The sequence below is a fragment of the Exophiala aquamarina genome, assembly GCF_000709125.1.
Source record: "Exophiala aquamarina CBS 119918 chromosome Unknown aczIA-supercont1.4, whole genome shotgun sequence".
Classification (NCBI taxonomy): Eukaryota; Fungi; Ascomycota; class Eurotiomycetes; order Chaetothyriales; family Herpotrichiellaceae; genus Exophiala; species Exophiala aquamarina.
In genome coordinates, this window is record NW_013550584.1 from 2,591,832 (window position 1) to 2,610,822 (window position 18,991).

An 18,991-nucleotide genomic window follows, 5' to 3' on the forward strand; every position below is an offset into this window, starting at 1 on the left:
TAGGGCCTGTAATGCTGGAGCGCCGAGTTGGAACAGAATTTAGTGACTGTTCCTGATTTTACTAATTGACCTTTTCAAAGCCCCTGGGAAAATTAGCATCAGTTTCGACACGTCGGGCGGTTCTGGAGAGCTTGGAGGATGGGAACTCTCAGCCAGCCTTATATGCAGCTAGTCAGTTAGTGTCCTCCGATGCCGACAGGGAAGCCCGAAGGGCCGAAATATGGACGGCACTCGGAGCACTGGCCCACACTTGGCCCACCACCTGACCATGTATTTCTTCAACACCCTTCGGTGCTTATCATGTATAGCTTTAGTTGTTTCTGTCATGGATTTGGCTTTGTTCCTCGACTTAGTCAGTGTCGAACGCCCTCGGATCGGAAAGGGATAGTTAGCTCGAAATAATGGACGGGCTGAGCTTCGTATTGCTAAGATCAAAATACTTGTAACTCGTCCCTCTGGCCTGCTTTGTGAAAAAACTGATACAGGAAGCACCTTGAAATTTCCTTGACACTTTGTTGGGGATTTCTTCCGATAGCGATAATGTCGTACTCTGTACCAGCCAAGCCATGCCCTCTGAAAATAAAGAGCAAGCATGGTCAGCAGCGGCCGAACCTGGTAATATTCATGCCAGACCAGCTTCGCTACGATTCGTTGGGATGCACCACGAAAGGAGTTTCTCCTGTGAAAACGCCCAACATTGATGCTTTCAGTCGAAGAGGCACGCTTTTCAACAACTGCTTTGTCCAGGCATCAGTATGCTCGCAGTCGAGGTGCTCCATGTTTACGGGGACATATCCACATGTCAGTGGGCATCGAAGTCTGGAGAATCTCATCAAGCCTTGGGAGCCGAATATATTTCGAAGTCTCAAGGAGAGTGGCTACCATGTGGCGTGCCTAGCTCCCAGAGGTGATACTTTTGCACCTACTGTTACCGAACTGAGCGTGACTGAGTACGGATTTCTCGAAACGCCTGAAGTCGTGCCTAAGTTCACCGGAGGGGGTGCACCTGAAAATATTGATAAAGAGAATATCTGGAGTCGATTATTCTACAAAGGGCTGCGGAATTCGACAGAAGCCTCGGACTACGACGACGCAGTAGTCCGATCGGCACTTACGTGGCTAGATTGTCCACCCAACGATAAGCCTTGGGTCCTTTTTATGCCGTTGCTCTTCCCACACTGCCCATTCCAAGTTGAGGAGCCATACTTTTCTATGTACGACCGCTCGGCTATGCCCCCGGTAAAGTCGACTCCGAAGGACAAGACCGGATACGAACCGCGATATATGACGGTGAATCGTGAACAGTACGGCACGCACCGCGCAACCCCTGAGATCTGGGCCGAGATCAAAGCTACGTACTACGGGATGATATCTCGCTTGGATGATCAATTCGGGAGGATTATCGCAAAGCTCGACTCATTAAGTCTATGGGATGAGACTGTAACCATGTTCTTCACGGACCACGGCGAGTACCTTGGAGACCATGGGATGATCGAAAAGTGGCCGTCAGGGCTGTCGGAAACACTAGTCCACGAACCACTCATCATTGGTGGTGCCGGTCTACCTCAGGGTCAGGTCACGGAGGTCATGGCCGAGATGGTCGATCTCGTCCCGACTATCTTCGAGTTGTGCGAGATAGGAGAGCACTTTCCACATAATGGCCAGTCGCTGGTCCCTGTGCTCATCGACGGGAAGTCTGAACATAAAAAGTATGCCTTCTGTGAAGGTGGCTTTCTGATCAGCGAGGAACCACTGCTCGAACAAGCACCCTATCCGTACGACATCAAGGCAAGTCTCCAGCACAAGGATACGGCTTTAGTGGGCAAGGCCATTAGTATTCGGAGTCAAGAGTGGGCATACGTCTATCGATTGTACGAACCGGCAGAGCTGTACCACCGCATCAACGATCCGGAAGAGATGCACAATCTAGCCCACGACCCCGAGCATGCGAGCGTCGCACGCGCCCTGGAAAGTGAGATCTTCCGCTGGATGGTTGGTGGCTCGGACTTCCTGCCCTGGCAGAGGGATGCTCGTTTCCCCCAGGTCCAGCTGAAATCCCCAAGAGAGCAGTTTCTAGAACGCCTGGAGCGGGCAGATCAAGGGATGAATGGAAATGCCAAATAACTGGCTTCGCGTTGTACATAGAATGCCAAAAATCTGGCATTGTCTAGAAATCTGAGACCTCAATAAGCCCTGTTTCCCACAAAGCCAAATGTGAACACGAAACTCTAATCTGGACAGAAAATTTCTGTAACCTGGGAATGTTATAATTTGTTACATTCTCTGTGGGACAATGTCAAGGGTTTGATCCTAGACTGAATGCAATCAGGAGATCTCGCAGGGCTTGGAAGCATTAATTTTCATACCAAGCTAGGATGCTTATGCTGCTAATCCCATTTCCCAGTCATGAAATCTTGCACGTCCCAGTTATCCTGATGGTAGGTCCCACTTATCCAAGGATCGAATGAGGACCAGGCCATTTGGTATGCGCCATCGTTAGCCCAATCGCCACCTACAACACTTTCACATCCATCTCGAGGGACAATAGCTGAAGGATCTGCTGAGCCTTCCGCAGAGGCGTAGGGAAGGAGTGGGGTGTTGAACACAACTGAATTAGGGTTTCCAGTGTCCGCACTGAGCCCTATTCCGGCATTTCCGCCAGAGGACTTGGGATTTTGGGGATGGCCGTCTCGCAACACGCTGGGGCTGGGACTGAATGCATATACGTGCTCTTGTCGTTTGGCAATCATAGTATTGAGTGGTGCTACTAGTTCCGAGCTGTCGTCAGTGAAACCAGATGCTCTGACAAAGCTGTGGCGTGACAAAACCTGTCTCACTCGGGGCTTTCTTTGCACAGCTGAAGGCTCAGACGACGCCATGACTGAACAAGCTGGTGAACTTGGTCCGCTCAGGGATGAACTGCTTGAGATCTGACCTCCAAGCTTAGCGTCAATTTCTTGTGCCTAGAGCGAATGTTAGCATGCAAAGGTGTTGACGGACCAGCTCTGAACCTACAATATCTAACGCCGCGGGGAAATTCGCGCAGAGCTTCCTTAAGACCGCAGAACAATTACCGATCTGTGCCAACACGGTCTCATTAAGTATAGAGGACCGCTCGGCACTTGGTTGAAGCCCTTGGTACAGAATCCTAGCGCTCTGATAGGCACAAACAGATATGTCCTTATCCACAACTTTGACGTCCACCTCAACGGCAAGTAGTGTCGCAAATATATCTGCTGCTATGGCTCGAGCATGGTCAAGGCATCTGGATCGACAATAAGCGATTAGCTCCGGGTCAATGCTGAGAAGCACCCTTTTTGAAATGGCCTCCCGGAAGCCGTCAAAGAGAAGCCGATAGAGGTCACAATGACATTGATGCCACCAGATGTGGACCATAATGTATTGGGACAATTCTGAGGAATATGCACGAAGCAACAGGTTTCTTTCCGAGAAAGCCAGCGACTGTGGAAGCGTGCTTGCGAATAGGTGCAATTCACCCTCAAAATCTCGCACGGTTTGTGCTGGATTGGAGTCAATTCTGCCACTTCCCGCGGCATGTTTAGTGAACCTGCATGTTTACTCAGTATTACGTATCCTGTAACATATTGATCTCCTCTCATACCTGAGAATGCGATCTCTGATATTGATGATACGAATGTACTGTGTAAAAAGGCCGATTGATGTCGGAGGCTGCTGGGAAATTGACTTCAAGCTGCCAGTAACTTGTGGATTGTCGAGCTCGAAGTCCTCTTCTCGACATGGTAACTGTACATGAATCGTGTCCAAAGCGCAGGTGGTAAATTCTGCAAGACCTGCTGCTGCTTTGGTATCGAGAATGAAGATTGCCCACATGACTCGTCTTCTCGATTCCTGGGCGAGCCAACACAATGACGGGTTCTCGTAATTAAGTCTCATCGCAAAGGCAAACCTTGCAGCCAGTGGTAGAAGCATAAATGCGGACGACATGGCATCAATGTGCACTTTGTACCCAATAATTAGCAGGATTACCTGGATCTTGAGGATAGATGGTTTGCCCAGGCTCTGCAGCACCACAGTTTCAGCTTCCTTGATCCATTTGGCGGCTTGCTGCTGGGTCTCTAATGTTGATCCCATCATCTGACTTGTGACGCCACAGAGCGCAAAGATAAATGCAGCATCAGCATGGCCTTTGAGGTATCCTTGTATCACTGAAGCTTTGTGAAGAAAGGCGAAATAGGAAAGCGGATGAATATGTCGGAAAAAGTCTTCAATGGTTTGCATGACTATCGCTTTGATTGGCAGTACCGTACTACATAGAATGCATTAAAGGGGTCCTGAAACTGTTCTGCCAATTAAACATACCGGACATGCTCGAATGAATCAATTCGGTTTTCGGTCGTGTCTCTTTGTCCATCACCGAAATCATTTGCAGAGTGAACAGTGCAGCTCGGTAAAATTGTTTGGCTTCCCGGTCTCAAGTAACTGGAAGCCTCTGGGGAGAGCAGCTGAACAGAAGAAGGTGAATGGCCGCTTCTGGGCAGGAATACACACTCGGTGCCGCGCTTCCGGCATCTGTTGCATTGCGTATGCTCGCCGATGCATCGAGTCTTTGAAGCACGGCAGGCGACGCAGGCTCGCCTTGCTCGATGGCGAAAGGTCTGAGAGGATTCTGTCGCAAGGCTTTCATTGGGAGCCTGGTGCAAGAAGCTACACCGGAAGCCCAGTCGTTGGCAGGTACCACATATGCTACGTTGGCCATCGCATTTCACCTAGCCATCGCAACTCAAGTCAGCTATGTTCTACATGGGCTATTCACGATTACAGAGAAGAACAATGTGCGAAGTAACTCATCGTACCTTTCGAGCCCTGCATTGCGCGCACACATTGAGCGAGCTTCGACCTGAAGTTGCATTGGCAACGCCAACTAGTGCTTCCGTTGCGGCTCGTGAGAAGCCCCCATCCATGTGTCACTAGCAAAGCGTTTGAAAGTGGAAGACTCCTTCAGAGTATAAGCGGAGGCGCCGAATGCTCGAACGGTCGCTGATCATAGGCTTCGACAAAGCACAATTCCAGTAGGTCAAGATTGAAAGTGGTCATCCACAACTCCGAGCAGCCGTCTCCGATAGCCGGTGAGCCGAAGGTGCCTATGCAGTGACGTAAAGAGAGTGTGTGTCTCTGGAAGCAAAACAAGGTGCGTCTGACAAGACATCAGCTAACAACAGGCTCCGCTTGGATGGGCAAGCCACGGCAAGCACATGGGATATTCTGCAGTCAGACACAGCGTAGGACGTAGCACCGTCACTCCTGAATCTCATTGAATCTCGGATATCCGAGTGTACAATACCGTCGGTCACGCGGTAAACTCGATGTAAGGCTTCCATTTACCTTTGCCTCCGTTCGATGCACAGTGGAACTCAAGGCCCAGGTTGAGTTTTTACCTAGCATAATCCCCCGTGAGCACTCTACATGAGCCGGTTTGAGCCGGTCTGATCCCTGCAAGCCGTGCCGCTTCATAATACTTCCGACAAAAGGTAAAACTTGCCTGCAAGACCAGAAGGGCCCTGATCGTCCATCGCTGATGATCTCTTATTCTCAATACGATAGCCAGAAAGTTTTATTGGTTCATCTACTTCAAGCTTTAGTGATTGCGAACATAGGGGTCTGCACCATTCCTGTCTCGGCATAATAGACCTCCCAGTGCCTCACCAGACGATCCATAATCTCTCTGTTCGAATCGGACAAGTCATACAATTCAGCAGGATCGTTCTCCACGTTGAAAAGCTGCCAATCCGCCTTACCGCGGGGCTTGTCCAGCCAGACGGCCTTCCAATAGCCCTCTCTGATCGCTCGCTGGCCGAACAGCTCCCACCCGTGGACGTGGACGTCTTCACCGTGAACAGTAGAGGTGTGGTCGCTGCTGGCAGACAAGTGATTGACCCAGGACTTGCCACGAGGGGCGACTACTTCGCGCCCGCGAAAAGTCTTCCCTGGGTGGGGAACACCAGCGAGATCGAGAATTGTGGGCAGGATGTCCATCACAGTTGTGAACGCGTGACTTATCGCGTTTCGTGTGCTCTTGAAAGGCGGATAGCGAATCAAGCAAGGACACCTGATGCCTCCCTCGGTGATCCAGCATTTTGACCCCCTTGACGGTGCTGTCGCCGCACACGCCCAGCGAGCTCCATACCAAGCGAATGACGTCGGCTCACCAATATTCTCCAGGCGGTTGTCATAATATTTCTCGATGATTCCGCCCATAGTTTTGGGTCCACCCATCATCGGTATGGCTTCGAGAGCAGCCCCTTCCGCCCCATTGTCACTCATGAAGAGGGTGAAAGTGTTGTCAAGTTCACCCGTCCTACTTAGATATTCCACCACCCGTCCAATGTTTTGATCGATTATTTCAACCATGGCGGCAAATACCTCCATTTTACGAGCAGATGCCTCACGCTCATCTCCCGTCATATCGATCCATTCCTTGCCGAGGACTCCTTGAGGAGGGGCATGTTCGACCCCGGCTTCAATCAATCCCAGCGAGACGAGACGACGAAGTCTCTTTTGCGTTAAGGCATCAGGACCATCATCATATACCCCTTGGTATTTTTTGACCACTTCTCGTGGTGCCTGTAATGGCCAGTGTGGGGCAGTAAATGGTAAGTAGGCAAAAAAAGGATCATCCTGCTCTTTTATGTTCCTCGTCTCTAGGTATCCCAGTAGCTTATCGGTGAAGGAAGTTGTCGAATAAAAGTCCGCAGGTAGATCCTTTTTCATGTCAACAAACCCTTTTCCTTCCATCCAACGGCCTTCGGTACTTAGAACAGGAATCTTGAAACCATCATCGTCAAGTTGGGGCTCGTATGCATAGTGGTTGCCCGAGCCTGGCAAGAAGCTGAAATTCTTTTGGAAACCTCTCGAGCATGGTGCCAGCTCTTGAGACAAGCCTAGATGCCACTTTCCGGACATAATCGTGTGGTATCCCGCATCTTCCAATATCTCGGAGAGGGCAGCGACCCGCCAGTTGAGGTATCCCTCATATCCAGGCTTCCCTTTGAAGTAGTCGCCAAATGCGCGCATGTGCTCGGCCATTTGCCCGAGACCGGCTATATGGTTGTCAGTCCCAGAGAACAGCATCGATCTTGTGGGAGAGCATGCCGAGGCTGTATGGAAATTTGTCATTCGGATACCTTCCTTGGCCATATTTTCGAGCACAGGTGTCGAGATTTCACCCCCATAGGGACTAATATCACTAAACCCCAGATCATCCGCAACGATGATCAGGAAATTCGGGCGTTTAGCCATAGGAGATATTGAGCAGCTGTTCTGGTGGTGGTATTTTCAGGAGAGCCTCCTTGGCCTCAAGAGATATTATGCTGCCTCAATGTTGGGAAAAAGACTAAAGCTTGCCAACTGCCGAAGTCCCTTCGAAGCAAGAATGTGGTTTCGGTCCTTGCAAGGGCTTACATTTGAATGATTTGGTCCAATGCCCTTACGACAAGCCACCCTTGATCATCTGAGTATTCGGAACTTCAAAACAACTGCATTTAGAGTCTGCGATGGTACGGGAGTCGCACCGTCAATTTTCTCCGATAGCCGATAGCGTCTCCGACTTCCGTGTGGGACGTCCATACTCTCATGACACCCCGGTAGGGAAGTGCTTTTCACCATCAACCTTGCCATTGCGGCGAGACCGCCCTGCACTGTGCACAGCTATTGAATAAATCCTATAGAAGGTCTTTTAGATTTCCTCCCGGCGTTTTATATATTTCTTTGAAAGTGCAGTGTAATTGTTAAGGTTCACAGCTTATCCAAGTCTCCTGAGGATATATTATAGCGCTTTCTGTGCTTTCCATTTTCTCTAATATCAAGAACAACACCGTCAAGATGCTAGGATTCGAACATCTCGCCTTACGCGAGACCTTCAATCGCAGGCTAACGCTGAGTGCACTCCTCATTGCAGTCTCGCAGTTCAATTTTGGATTCGATCAGCAAGGTTTCGCAGCAACGCAGTCAATGGATGCCTTTGACAAGCAATTTGGGGTATGGGATGTAAAGAAGAAGACCTATGTCCTCCCTACTGTATGGCTGTCATACTTCAATGGCTTCAATTATATCACATTTGGCCTCGGTACTAGCTTCTGACCAAGTAACTTGGGTATCTAGGCTAATTGCCTACAGGCATTATCATTGGCAGTTGGGTCAGCAAGCATTTCGGCCGGAGGATGTGTATGTTCATCATGAGTCTATGGGCCATTTTTTCCGCCACAATCGTTATTACCTCGAAGACACCGGACCAGATTCTAGCGGGAAGGATATTGAATTGTAAGCAAACAGCCTTCAGCGCAGGGGACACTGATTAACATACGCGTATCTAGACATCTACATTGGTATGGAGCTTTCTGTTGTGCCTGTCTTCCAATCAGAAATTACCCCAGGTACGCGTTGCTACTCGTCGACTTTTCCCAAAAACCCTTTTTGGCATATTCTGACATATCTCTCTAGCCAGGGCGCGTGGGTTCATTGTCGGGACTTACCAGCTCAGCTTGACTGTAAATCAAAGTCTAACCCCATATGCGCGTTTTGAGACTAATTTTACCACGTTCAAAGATTGGCGGCCTTGTAATCAATTCAGTTGCGCGAGGAACCGGTAGCAATAATGATAACTCTGCGTGGAGAATTCCATTCGGCTTGTTCTACGTTGTACCGGTCATTGTCGCCTCCCTAATCTGGTTCGTGCCAGAGGTGAGAATGTCCCTGACCATCCTTGTTTCAACCAGCCGAGCTGATTGAATTCATCAAACTCATAGTCGCCTCGCTGGCTGGCTATAAAGGACCGTCCCGAAGCCGCCATGAAGGCTCTCCGCGAGTTACGGGAAGGAAAGTTCAGCGAGCAGGAAATTAATGCCGAGTACCATATGATCCTCGCGGGCATACAACTTCAACAGGAAAAAGGGACGTTCTTCGACATGTGGAAAGGAGTCAACCTCAAACGCTCCTTGGTAGTCATCACCGCAAATTTCTTCCTGCAATCAACTGGCCAGATCTTTGCCTCCATTTACGGAGCTTTGTTTGTCAAATCCCTCGGGACTATCAATCAATTTAACATCACGATTATCACGGCATGCATCAATACAGTCGTCTGCTTGGTCTCGATGGCTCTAGTTGACAAGGTCGGCCGGCGCAAGTTACTGCTCGTGGGAGGTACCGTTCAGTCTGCTGCCCTGATGACAATGGGTGGTCTGGGTACAGTGAACGATCCAAGCAGAGGCATCAAATCGGGTATAATAGCTATGCAGGTGATTTTTGTCACTGGATATTTCATTGGCTGGGCATCAATCGTCCATACTCTCAGCGCGGAACTTCCCAGCTCAAAGCTGCGTGACTTGACCTACCGAACGGCCTCGGTGGTCAACGTTATCACCCAGTAAGTAGAGATCGTGATTACGAGTCGAGAAATGCTAACCCAGATCCAGATTCGCCGTTTCGTTCTCTCTTCCATACCTCCTCAACGCACCATATGCTAATTTAGGCTCCAAAGTGGGCTTCATCTTTGGCTCTATGGCTGTCCTGTCCCTGGTGTTTGCATATTGGTGCGTGCCGGAAGTGAAGGGCCGTAGCTTGGAGGAAGTGGACCGGCTATTCGAGTCAGGCACTCCGTTGCGCAACTTCGCAACCGCACAAGTGGATATGGGTAGCATCATTGCTCTCAGAAAGTTAGAGGAGATGAAAAGCGGTGAGGTATCCCACGTCGAAGTCCAAAAGTCCCAAGGCTAGAGTGTGAAATCTCGAGCCAGTAGGTAGGCGCATTCTCGCGCATGTCGGACGGAAGGGAGCCACGAAATCACAAATACGGAAAGTCTTCGAATATGAGTTGAATTGAACAAAATTCCATAGTCACTACATATGAACACGTCCATGAACAGCCTGGTCTGATGGTCATCGAATTTTGTATGTGCTCAGAATGTAAGAGTCCGATCTGGACAGGCTACCTATCCGTCTTTGCTGGCAAAGTAGAAATGGTAGATCATTCAGAAGGAGGCTACGTCCAACTTTGCTATTCATGTCGTCGCCTGAGCTCCCTCAATGCTCTGTCCGGCAAAGCAAGGATGGTAGGATCGGCAAAGGCAGCCGTTCTCTCAAATTTGAGTGCGGCCTCCTTCAATGGAGTGCCCTTGGTCTCCAGCCAGGTGAAGTAAATGATGATCAAGAACGCAATATCGTAGGAGCGGTGACGGGCAAGGCCTTCCATCCCAGATTTACTGTGGTTTAAGGGAGCGTTAAAGGAAGCCATGTGTCTTATTTCAGGAGTAATAGTGAATATGATTATAAAGAGCAAAGAATATAATGTAGGCTTACCTAGATCCACTATCAAGCAGGTGGAAAATAGTGATGCCTGTAGTACGTACTTTTCACTGCTAGATTTCGGTCGAGTATAGATTCGTCAAGGGTGTGATGAAGAATGCATAGAAGCCTTGAGATAGGAAGATCAAGGCAATCGTGCTATATATCCTAGATTTTTAAGTATTTTCTCCAATCGCTAGTTTCTAGTAAGTTTGAGTAATCAGTAAAGAATAGGAAGGCTTGATACTTACTCTTAATTATCCCCCCTACAACGTAGAGACATGTGATTATGCCTATAGTTGGTGTCGCCCGATAAAGTTGAGCATATGACTCTTATAGTAAGCAATAACAAAAGACTTCTTACTAAAAATAATAGAGAATAGATTAACATATTACAGTTTTAGTAGCTAAATATTATAATTTAAACCAGTAAATAGTAATAATCATTAAATAGGCGAGAGGAATATTTTAAGCCATTATACTGTAACGAGTTTGTAAATATAATCGTGAGGGACGGTAGATAGCCAATTGATATAGTTTTCGTAATCACCAACGCAGTGCCGGGTAGGCTTGCGACTTGTGAGTACGAATTAGGCTGAAGTCAACTTTCTGAATATAATCGACACCCTGTCGCTAATGGTTACACGGTCACCACGACGGATGCAAACACCGATATGATTACTAAAACGCTGGGCACAGCGACGACCAAAAGGCAGAGCTCTGCCACGATCTTGGATCAGAGAAGGGGTTAGGAGGGCGTGAAGCATAAGCAAAGCAGGAAATATTGAATTGTCGCAGCATATGCCAGCCGAGCACGTAAGAGTGTCGGCCAAGTACAGCCCGTAACTCAGGATGATGTATCTGCCGCGATCCAAGCCGCTCTGAAAGCCAAGAAAGCGTGGGCATGATGTCCAACACGGTCCTCCGAGCACTGCATCAACATTGGGAAACTCATCGCAATTTGGTCTGCCGTGGATACAAATGCGTCTCACCTTGCCCTCGTGGTGCTGACCAACGGTTGAGAGTGGGAGCGGGAGTTACCGAATCAGGAAGTCCGCCATGATATTCTCAACATCGAGCCAGCGAGCCAATCAAAAGCTACCCAAATCCTAGCATAACTGAGATTATAGGATAAGGACATAATCCCAATCGACGTGTATTCACCTGAACAGATTATATAACAGTCTTTCTAAAGCTAGCAGATGGCGGCATCACTCTTCCTCACCCGCTACTCGGCCAAACCAAACAACCCAAGCCATATTGTCTCCCATTAAACTAAATCACAACCTAGGAGTGAAATCAAACGATTCCACCACCGGATCGGCTCGTTAAATGTTGATTCCTAAGTGTTAGCGCGGACTTGCCACATTAGGCACCGCCGGCCCATTTGCGACTTTCGGTTTTTCTCGCGATGCGATTGAGCGGAATGGTCGGGATGATGCGAGAATTATGATCTTGTAAGCCTCCACTAGAATAAAGTACTAGAATAAAGTACGGAGAAACTCTGTTCTTAGTTTCTCTCCTGGATAGATAAAACCCCTTACAACTCATGGCTGAAATGGGCAGTCCTTGTGCAAAAATCATTTAGCTCGTACAGCTGTGTCAGCGTTTTATTAAACATGGCGCTCTCTGGTACAATACGCCAATTGACCGGCCTTAGATACCCCTCCACAGCGAGATCCGTTTCAGACTGCAAAAATGTACTATCAACGTTTTGGGAATACTGTCGGACATGGACGGTACTTTGATAAACTCCACTAACGCGATCATCAAACATTCGGAGAGGTGGGCCACTATTACTAACTCCTAACAAACAGGTTAACATTGCTAACTCATTGCTCGGAACGTAGAATTAGTCGAATGTACGGCATCGACTCTAAAGTTATACTAGCGACCTCACATGGCCGCCGATCCATTGATGTCTTCCAGACCATCGATCCGACCAAGGCAGAGTGGAGCTATATCCGTCAAATCGAAGGAGAGGTACCTATCCTCTACGGCGCCGACGCAGAAGAAATACAGGGGCGAGGCAACTTCTTTCTACGCTGAAATTGCTTAATTCGAAGTGGGCCATCCTCACGTCTGGAACGCACCCACTTGTCGAGGGCTGGCTGAAGGCTCTGCAACTAATTGAACCAGAGTATATGGTAACGGCAGAGGATGTGTCCCGTGGCAAACCAGATCCGGAACCATACCAACAAGGTTTGTGTAGACTCGGACTTTGAGGCATCGGCCAACCCGGTCCTGGTGCTTGAGGATGCCCCTGCGGGTGCGAAGGCCGGAAAGGCGGCGGGTTGTAAAGTTCTCGGGTTAGCAATGACGCATAGCACGCAGGATTTGCTGGATGCTGGGGCAGATTGGGTTGTGCCAGATCTACAGTCCGTCAATCTCGTCAAGAGCGCCTCCTCCGACTCTGTTCTAGAGGTGAAATTAAGCAACGCCATTAGTTAAAAGAGATAATGAATACCCCGCGATGTTTACTCGATCTAACTAGTGGCCAGACCGAATCTTCGTTGATTGAGATTGGACAAATTGGGCTTTGATCTGAAATGTGAACTTGTACTCTTGCTTGCCTTGGCAAATTTCCGGCACCGAAGATACTGGTGCTTCCAGTCTGGGTATCTGTTTGACAAAATCAACGTTGTGGACCTGATCAGAGATAGATTTTCTTTCGATGACGCAACAGACGCATTCTCTAGCATCCGAAACGGCAGCATCAAGTCGATCATCAGCGGGCCATCGTTTTCCGGGATGTGATTTATTGAACGAAGGGCAGGACAAAAGGAGTGATGAGTAGGGGTATTGCCCTCCTGAGAGGCCAGCCTTGCGTCGCGCTCTAGATTGACTTTAATTAGTGTCGAGGCTGATACGAGTTAAGAAGTTTTGGACTTGCCGTTCAAGCTTACGGCTTATGCAAGAAGCCCAATTTGATACGCTGGGAACTGTGCATTGATCCTGAGTCAGGGGGTCAGGGCCGAGAACGACGAAGAGGTAAAACGGATCCTATCAAGCTTTCACAGATTAGGTAGTATTCAGACTGGCAGAGCTCTAGCCCAATTAAGACTTATTAATAGTATTCCGATGCTAATTATTCTCTCCGGATATTTTGTTGGTCGAACTGACTCATGCAAAATCGATCTGCAAATAACCCTTTGAGTATCACCTGGCCTTTCTTCTAAGACCGACAGCTGTATTTATTGTTATTTGCAATATAGCAACTGTCGGACAGAAGCACTCTACCTCCCCGTAAAGGTAAGCATTAGTCGGAAACACTATGTCGGTGCCATGATTCCGAATTCTGAGGGCGGTGCAAGCAAGCTTTGAGGCTTAATTTACGCCCATCTAGAGCTTGACTGGACCACTTTCTCTTTGAAGAAGCAATAAGTAATGCTACCTAGAGAATGCTGGGACGACCTGGCAATCTGCATCGTGTTTCAAGGTTGACGACTGACGATCCAACGGATGACAAGAGCTTTTCAACCCAGTCCGACCGGTCTGCGGAGATTTCAGGGGCAAATCCTCCTCCGATCTCCGCGCAGTGAAGCAAGCTAGCCCCAGAGTCATCAGCCTTGAGAACACGCCTACCGTAGACTTGATTGGAAGACAGCATGAGGAGGATGTTGTATCTGGCTGAACGTTCCATGGGATCATTATTGAGCTGTTTTACTAGAGATCCTGCCATCAGCATTTACTTCATTTGTGATGGTGCGCTGTAAGACGCTCCCGGCCTCAGGAGCAATCCCTTCGAACCCTGCCACAATCACCGTCCTCATGAGAGACTTCTGAATGCCTCGTGCTATAAAGACGCCTCAGTCAGATCACATAGCCACGAGTCCTACATGCTCAGCAATTCTGTCATGCTCAAAGCGACTCTCCGCTAAAGACTTTTGACGCAGCCCGACACCATTCCTACACCTCCTGACAACCAAACTGCACGCAAAGGATCTCAAAGCATTTCCTTGAAATCTCAGAAGAGAATCTATCAATCTACATAATCGACGCCTTCCGCAGCCATGCCGGCGATGCATCACACTATCTCTCTTCTCTGCTCCCTTCTTGCCGCCAGCGTACATGCGCAAGGCAGCTCCTGTACTATTGTCGATTCAGTGCAGCATACATTTTACGGATTTCCTGATAACGACCCTCCAGGTCCTGCAACGGCATATGATTGCGGGCGCAACTTCACCGCGGGAGGCACAGGAACTTTCTCTGATCCTCTCACAATGGCAAGCGCAGAGGGACAATTCGAGCAATGCGAGGTTGTTTACGTCCCTCACCTTCGAAAATACGTCGTCTATGAGGACTTCTGTCAGCAATGCACAGATGATTGGGAATTGGGAATTCATCACATAGACATCTGGACTGGCTCCCCAGATCTAAGTGGTGGAGATAGCCAGATCAATTGCGAGAACAATCTAACACCCGACGACTCGCTCTCGATTGTCAGAAATCCAGCGGCAGACCTCGAGGTCGATGCAACTGTGTTATATGACCCTGTGACTGATGTCTGCGAGACAAGTCATATCGACCCTACGTTCAACATTGGCGACTTCTGTTAGGTCGGATTGTTTTCTCATGTCTTTGATCGGTGAAGCACTGACATAAGATGCTAAAGGAAGGAGTGGTGACGAATGGTACGGAACTTCATAGCAATGAACAAGCGAGGGAGCAATCTTGACAACAGGTGCCTTCTATTTCTCGTTTACGGAGTACGGGATAGTTTAGGTGAACAATGATGAATTCAAGCATTCACGATGTATACTCCGTATGATTCACTCATCGACCCTTGTCGGGGTTCTCCTTATGACTTCTCCTATCTGTCACTCCCAGCCCAAAAATAACGATCCTCCACACAGTGACAGGCGACTAGTTACCCCTAGTTAGAGCCCGAGCCTTAGCGGTGGTGTGACGTGTCCAGCCAGACTGCCTAGCTTACGAGTATGGAGTGCTTCTAGGCAGCTCAACCCCTAACTTATGTAAGGCAAATAACAAACGAGGCGCCAGAGGAAGATCCTGCCGAACGGCAGCAGCCAAAGGCCCACCTTTTTATGGGTATCAGGGGTAGTGCAAGGGTGAGTAAACAACCTTAATTATCGCGTACAATTGGCACTGAAAGCCAAGTTGGAATTTTCATTGTTTCCATTCTCAACATTCAGTCCTGACACGCGATCTATCAGCGCGTTTTCTTTATTCTTTGTACTCTTCTACACTCTTTTTGTATATTGATCAAGTCCTTCGTTCTCATTCTCGACCATCCTTCCTCATTATTTTCCTTAGAGTCCAAATATGAAGACCGCTATTCTCGCCGCCCTCGCGGCCGCTCCTTCGGTTCTTGCGGCTGTCCATGGCTTTAATTATGCATCCCAGGGCCAGAGCTACGAGACCTTTGCTGCCCAGTTCAAGATTGCCGCTAGTCTAGAGGGTGCCAGTGACTTCACCAGTGCAAGGCTGTACACTATGATTCAAGAGGGGACTCAAAACACACCCATCTCTGCAATCCAGGCCGCAATCGAGACTAAGACCACTCTCCTTCTTGGTCTCTGGGCCTCTGTCGATCAGACCGCTTTCAGTAACGAACTGGCGGCTTTGAAGAGTGCGATTGATCAATATGGCTCAGATTTTGCCGACCTAGTCACAGGCATTTCTGTGGGCAGCGAAGACCTCTACCGAATTTCGACAATCGGCATTGCTGCCGATAGTGGAGTTGGTCAAAGTCCTGATGTTCTTGTGGACTATATCGGCCAAGTCCGGAAAGCCGTTCAAGGAACAAGCCTGGGAAGTAAACCTATTGGCCACGTTGACACCTGGAACGTCTACGTCAACCAGTCGAACGCCGAGCTAGTTTCAGCATGCGACTGGCTCGGTCTCGACGAATATCCTTATTTCCAGACGACCGATACCAACAATATAGAAAATGCCGGCTCCCTGTTCTTCGAGGCATACGACAAAGTGAGCGCAGTTGCTGGTGGCAGACCAATCTGGATCACCGAAGCCGGCTGGCCAACCTCTGGCCCAACATCACACTTGGCGATTGCGAGCACTGATAACGCTGAATCATTCTGGCAAGACGTCTCATGCGAGCTGCAGCGACGCAATATTGACTTTTGGTGGTACATCCTTGCCGATGGTGGTGCATCACCCTCTTTTGGCGTTAGCGAGAATGGCAAACCACTGTACGATCTGTCTTGCAAAGCGAGCGCAAAGTCAAACTCGACCTCGTCTACCTCCAGCTCATCTAATTCCACAGCAACTGGATCGTACGGCTCTAGCGGATCACAAGGTGCAACGTCCTCGCGCAGCGGAAGTGCTGAACCTACTGGATCAAGTCCCACTAGCGGTAATGGTGCTCCCACGACTCAGGGTGCCGGTTCCACTCTCGCTACTTCGACACAGGCGGGCAATGGAGCATCCAGCATTGGTTCGGGAGCCCCAGCAGCCTCGTTCACTGCTGCGGCCTCTCGCATGTCCGGCTCGGTACTAGGAGTTGCTGCAGGCGCTCTTTTGGCCGTGTTCGCTCTTTAGAGCAGGAGACATGCATGACATCATGTCCTGGCATATACATGTTAAAAAAAAGTTTACGATTCAGCATATAGAGCAACGTTATTTAATAGACCTTTGATAAACTCAAAGAAAAGTTCACAGCACCCACTTTCCTATCAGCGTATGAGCTACGTGGCCCTCTGATGGGTGTCTCTTGTATAGACTCCTTGTTCTAGCTAATACGAGTAGGGAAATAGTATGTGTGACAGAATGATCATCAGCCTGCCAGGTCGAGGAAGCAGAGTGCCCTTCGACGGGAATTAGTGCTGTGTATAGGCAACGGCACTTACCTCGAACCTGGAAAGTATGGGGACTTTATCTCGATATCAGCGGATACAAACATGTGAAACGCAGCATCAGGCACAGCAAGTATGCGCTATGGTACTGGGCCGAGTCACCCAAGGTTGTGGAGATGAAGTTCTCCAAATTCCTCCACAAACTCTATCTTTCCCCAGAGCCGGCCGAATCGACAGTCAGCGACCTAATTGCACCATGGCGACATCAGGAATCCGAGAGAGGTGCAAATTATATCCAGCTGAATGGGCTCGAGAGTGTATTGCCCACGAAGGTCGCGCGTGCTCCCTGACGGTGATCAATTGACACAATAATTCCAATTTGTCAAGCCACAGTTCGGCCTCAGACTGGGCTTGGAGTCGGGGTTGAATTGGAGAAAGGCAATTGCTTGGTAAGGCTGATATTAATCGAAGAGAGTCCTGGATGATATAAGGCTACGTACCTGATAAACTCCTCGTCCCACAACACAACACAAGACTCCAGTTGAGTAGCGTCCGCAGACAGTGCTCAAAGTCCTCTGATCAAACGACAAGGCTGAACTCCCGCGCTTTATCGTGCGCAAGCAACCCAGCATGGCAGGGCAACACTCGTCACTCCCAACTTCCACTGTCCAATGGACCGTGGACAAATCTCGAGGATCCTGGCTAGCCGCACTTGAGCTCCAGACCTCAGCTCCAATCACTGAGCTCGGCCCCACGGACTGCCTAGTACAGTTTGAAGCGGCCTCCTTGAACTACCGAGATGTCGCGATGCTGCAAGGGAACTACCCCTTTGCTCTCAAAGCAGGGCTCGTCCCAGTGTCAGATGGAGCAGGTGTCGTCATTGCGACCGGCGATCGTGTTGAGAAACTCAAGGTTGGAGACAAGGTCTGCACTTTATTCCATCAGCGATGGCAGAGGGGACTCCTAACCCCGGAGATTCGAGTCACCACCCTTGGAAACTTCTTTGACGGTGTTCTCCGCCAACACGCTGTGTTTCCAGAGGATGGGCTTGTGCATTTCCCGAGCTACCTGACCTCGATACAGGCTGCCACACTCCCTTGCGCAGCGGTGACTGCGTGGAATGCCCTCTTTGGCCTTGAGAGCAGGGCGCTGGAGAAGGGTCAAACCGTGCTCGTCCAGGGGACTGGAGGAGTTAGTCTCTTCGCGGCACAATTCGCCCTGGGTATTGGTGCGAATGTCATAGCGACCACGTCTTCCGAGGAGAAAGCGCAGAAATTGAAGGAGATCGGCGTCCAGTACGTGATCAACTACAGAGAGACCCCGAACTGGGGAGATGTCGCTAAGAAGCTGTCGCCTGGTGGAAATGGGGTTGAGCATATTGTCGAGGTCGGAGGCAACGCATCGATGCAGCAGTCCTTCAATGCGATCAAGATTGAGGGCGTTATCTCTGTGATTGGGTTCTTGGGTGGGAAGGATGCGTCGAGTTCTTCGAGCTTCGGAGACTGTTTGGCTACCCTTTGTATCCTTCGAGGGGTGAATGTCGGCTCGAAGGAGCAATTTCTCGCCATGAATGAGTTCCTGGCTGCTACAGGGATAGCTCCCGTTGTCGAAGAGCGGCTGTTTGGGCTAGAAGAGGTGAAGGAGGCTTACCAGTTCCTGTGGGATCAGAAACAGTGGGGCAAGGTGGTTATCAAAATAGATTGAATTCTGGGATCATTCAGATTCTTGGGCTGGGAGAGTGCATCTATTTCCAACGCCAACTAAGTATGTCTAATTAACACGCACCCTTTCTTTTCGAATCGACCTCTGGCTCTTCTCTACAAGGCGAATGCGCTCATTATGCTCAGCATTCAATATTTGATCCGGCTCCCATGCATGGAACTGCTGATCGGCTGCAC

At 49.3% G+C, this 18,991-nt stretch overlaps 8 protein-coding genes across 8 annotated transcripts; 6 read left to right on the plus strand and 2 right to left on the minus strand.

Moving 5' to 3' along the window:
* Positions 1-540: 540 nt before the first annotated feature.
* Positions 541-2,124, plus strand: A1O9_06029 (uncharacterized protein; the record flags this gene model as incomplete). The annotated part of the gene is made up of 1 exon (XM_013405242.1): positions 541-2,124. One exon carries the CDS (start codon positions 541-543, stop codon positions 2,122-2,124), a length of 1,584 nt encoding a protein of 527 aa, XP_013260696.1.
* Positions 2,125-2,387: 263 nt separating this feature from the next.
* Positions 2,388-4,260, minus strand: A1O9_06030 (uncharacterized protein; the record flags this gene model as incomplete). Its single annotated transcript, XM_013405243.1, has 3 exons — positions 2,388-2,963; positions 3,016-3,568; positions 3,623-4,260. The coding sequence occupies 3 exons, from the start codon at positions 4,258-4,260 to the stop codon at positions 2,388-2,390; spliced, it is 1,767 nt and encodes a 588-aa protein (XP_013260697.1).
* Positions 4,261-5,610: 1,350 nt separating this feature from the next.
* A1O9_06031 (arylsulfatase) lies at positions 5,611-7,278 on the minus strand (the record flags this gene model as incomplete). The annotated part of the gene is made up of 1 exon (XM_013405244.1): positions 5,611-7,278. The coding sequence occupies one exon, from the start codon at positions 7,276-7,278 to the stop codon at positions 5,611-5,613; it is 1,668 nt and encodes a 555-aa protein (XP_013260698.1).
* A 582-nt stretch (positions 7,279-7,860) lies between these two features.
* A1O9_06032 (uncharacterized protein) lies at positions 7,861-9,750 on the plus strand (the record flags this gene model as incomplete). The annotated part of the gene is made up of 7 exons (XM_013405245.1): positions 7,861-8,104; positions 8,155-8,298; positions 8,352-8,411; positions 8,479-8,525; positions 8,584-8,718; positions 8,784-9,400; positions 9,450-9,750. The coding sequence occupies 7 exons, from the start codon at positions 7,861-7,863 to the stop codon at positions 9,748-9,750; spliced, it is 1,548 nt and encodes a 515-aa protein (XP_013260699.1).
* A 2,727-nt stretch (positions 9,751-12,477) lies between these two features.
* A1O9_06033 (uncharacterized protein) lies at positions 12,478-12,768 on the plus strand (the record flags this gene model as incomplete). The annotated part of the gene is made up of 1 exon (XM_013405246.1): positions 12,478-12,768. One exon carries the CDS (start codon positions 12,478-12,480, stop codon positions 12,766-12,768), a length of 291 nt encoding a protein of 96 aa, XP_013260700.1.
* Positions 12,769-14,330: 1,562 nt separating this feature from the next.
* On the plus strand, positions 14,331-14,876 carry A1O9_06034 (uncharacterized protein; the record flags this gene model as incomplete). The annotated part of the gene is made up of 1 exon (XM_013405247.1): positions 14,331-14,876. One exon carries the CDS (start codon positions 14,331-14,333, stop codon positions 14,874-14,876), a length of 546 nt encoding a protein of 181 aa, XP_013260701.1.
* A 727-nt stretch (positions 14,877-15,603) lies between these two features.
* On the plus strand, positions 15,604-16,839 carry A1O9_06035 (murein transglycosylase; the record flags this gene model as incomplete). The annotated part of the gene is made up of 1 exon (XM_013405248.1): positions 15,604-16,839. One exon carries the CDS (start codon positions 15,604-15,606, stop codon positions 16,837-16,839), a length of 1,236 nt encoding a protein of 411 aa, XP_013260702.1.
* An 884-nt stretch (positions 16,840-17,723) lies between these two features.
* On the plus strand, positions 17,724-18,797 carry A1O9_06036 (uncharacterized protein; the record flags this gene model as incomplete). The annotated part of the gene is made up of 1 exon (XM_013405249.1): positions 17,724-18,797. One exon carries the CDS (start codon positions 17,724-17,726, stop codon positions 18,795-18,797), a length of 1,074 nt encoding a protein of 357 aa, XP_013260703.1.
* Positions 18,798-18,991: the final 194 nt, after the last annotated feature.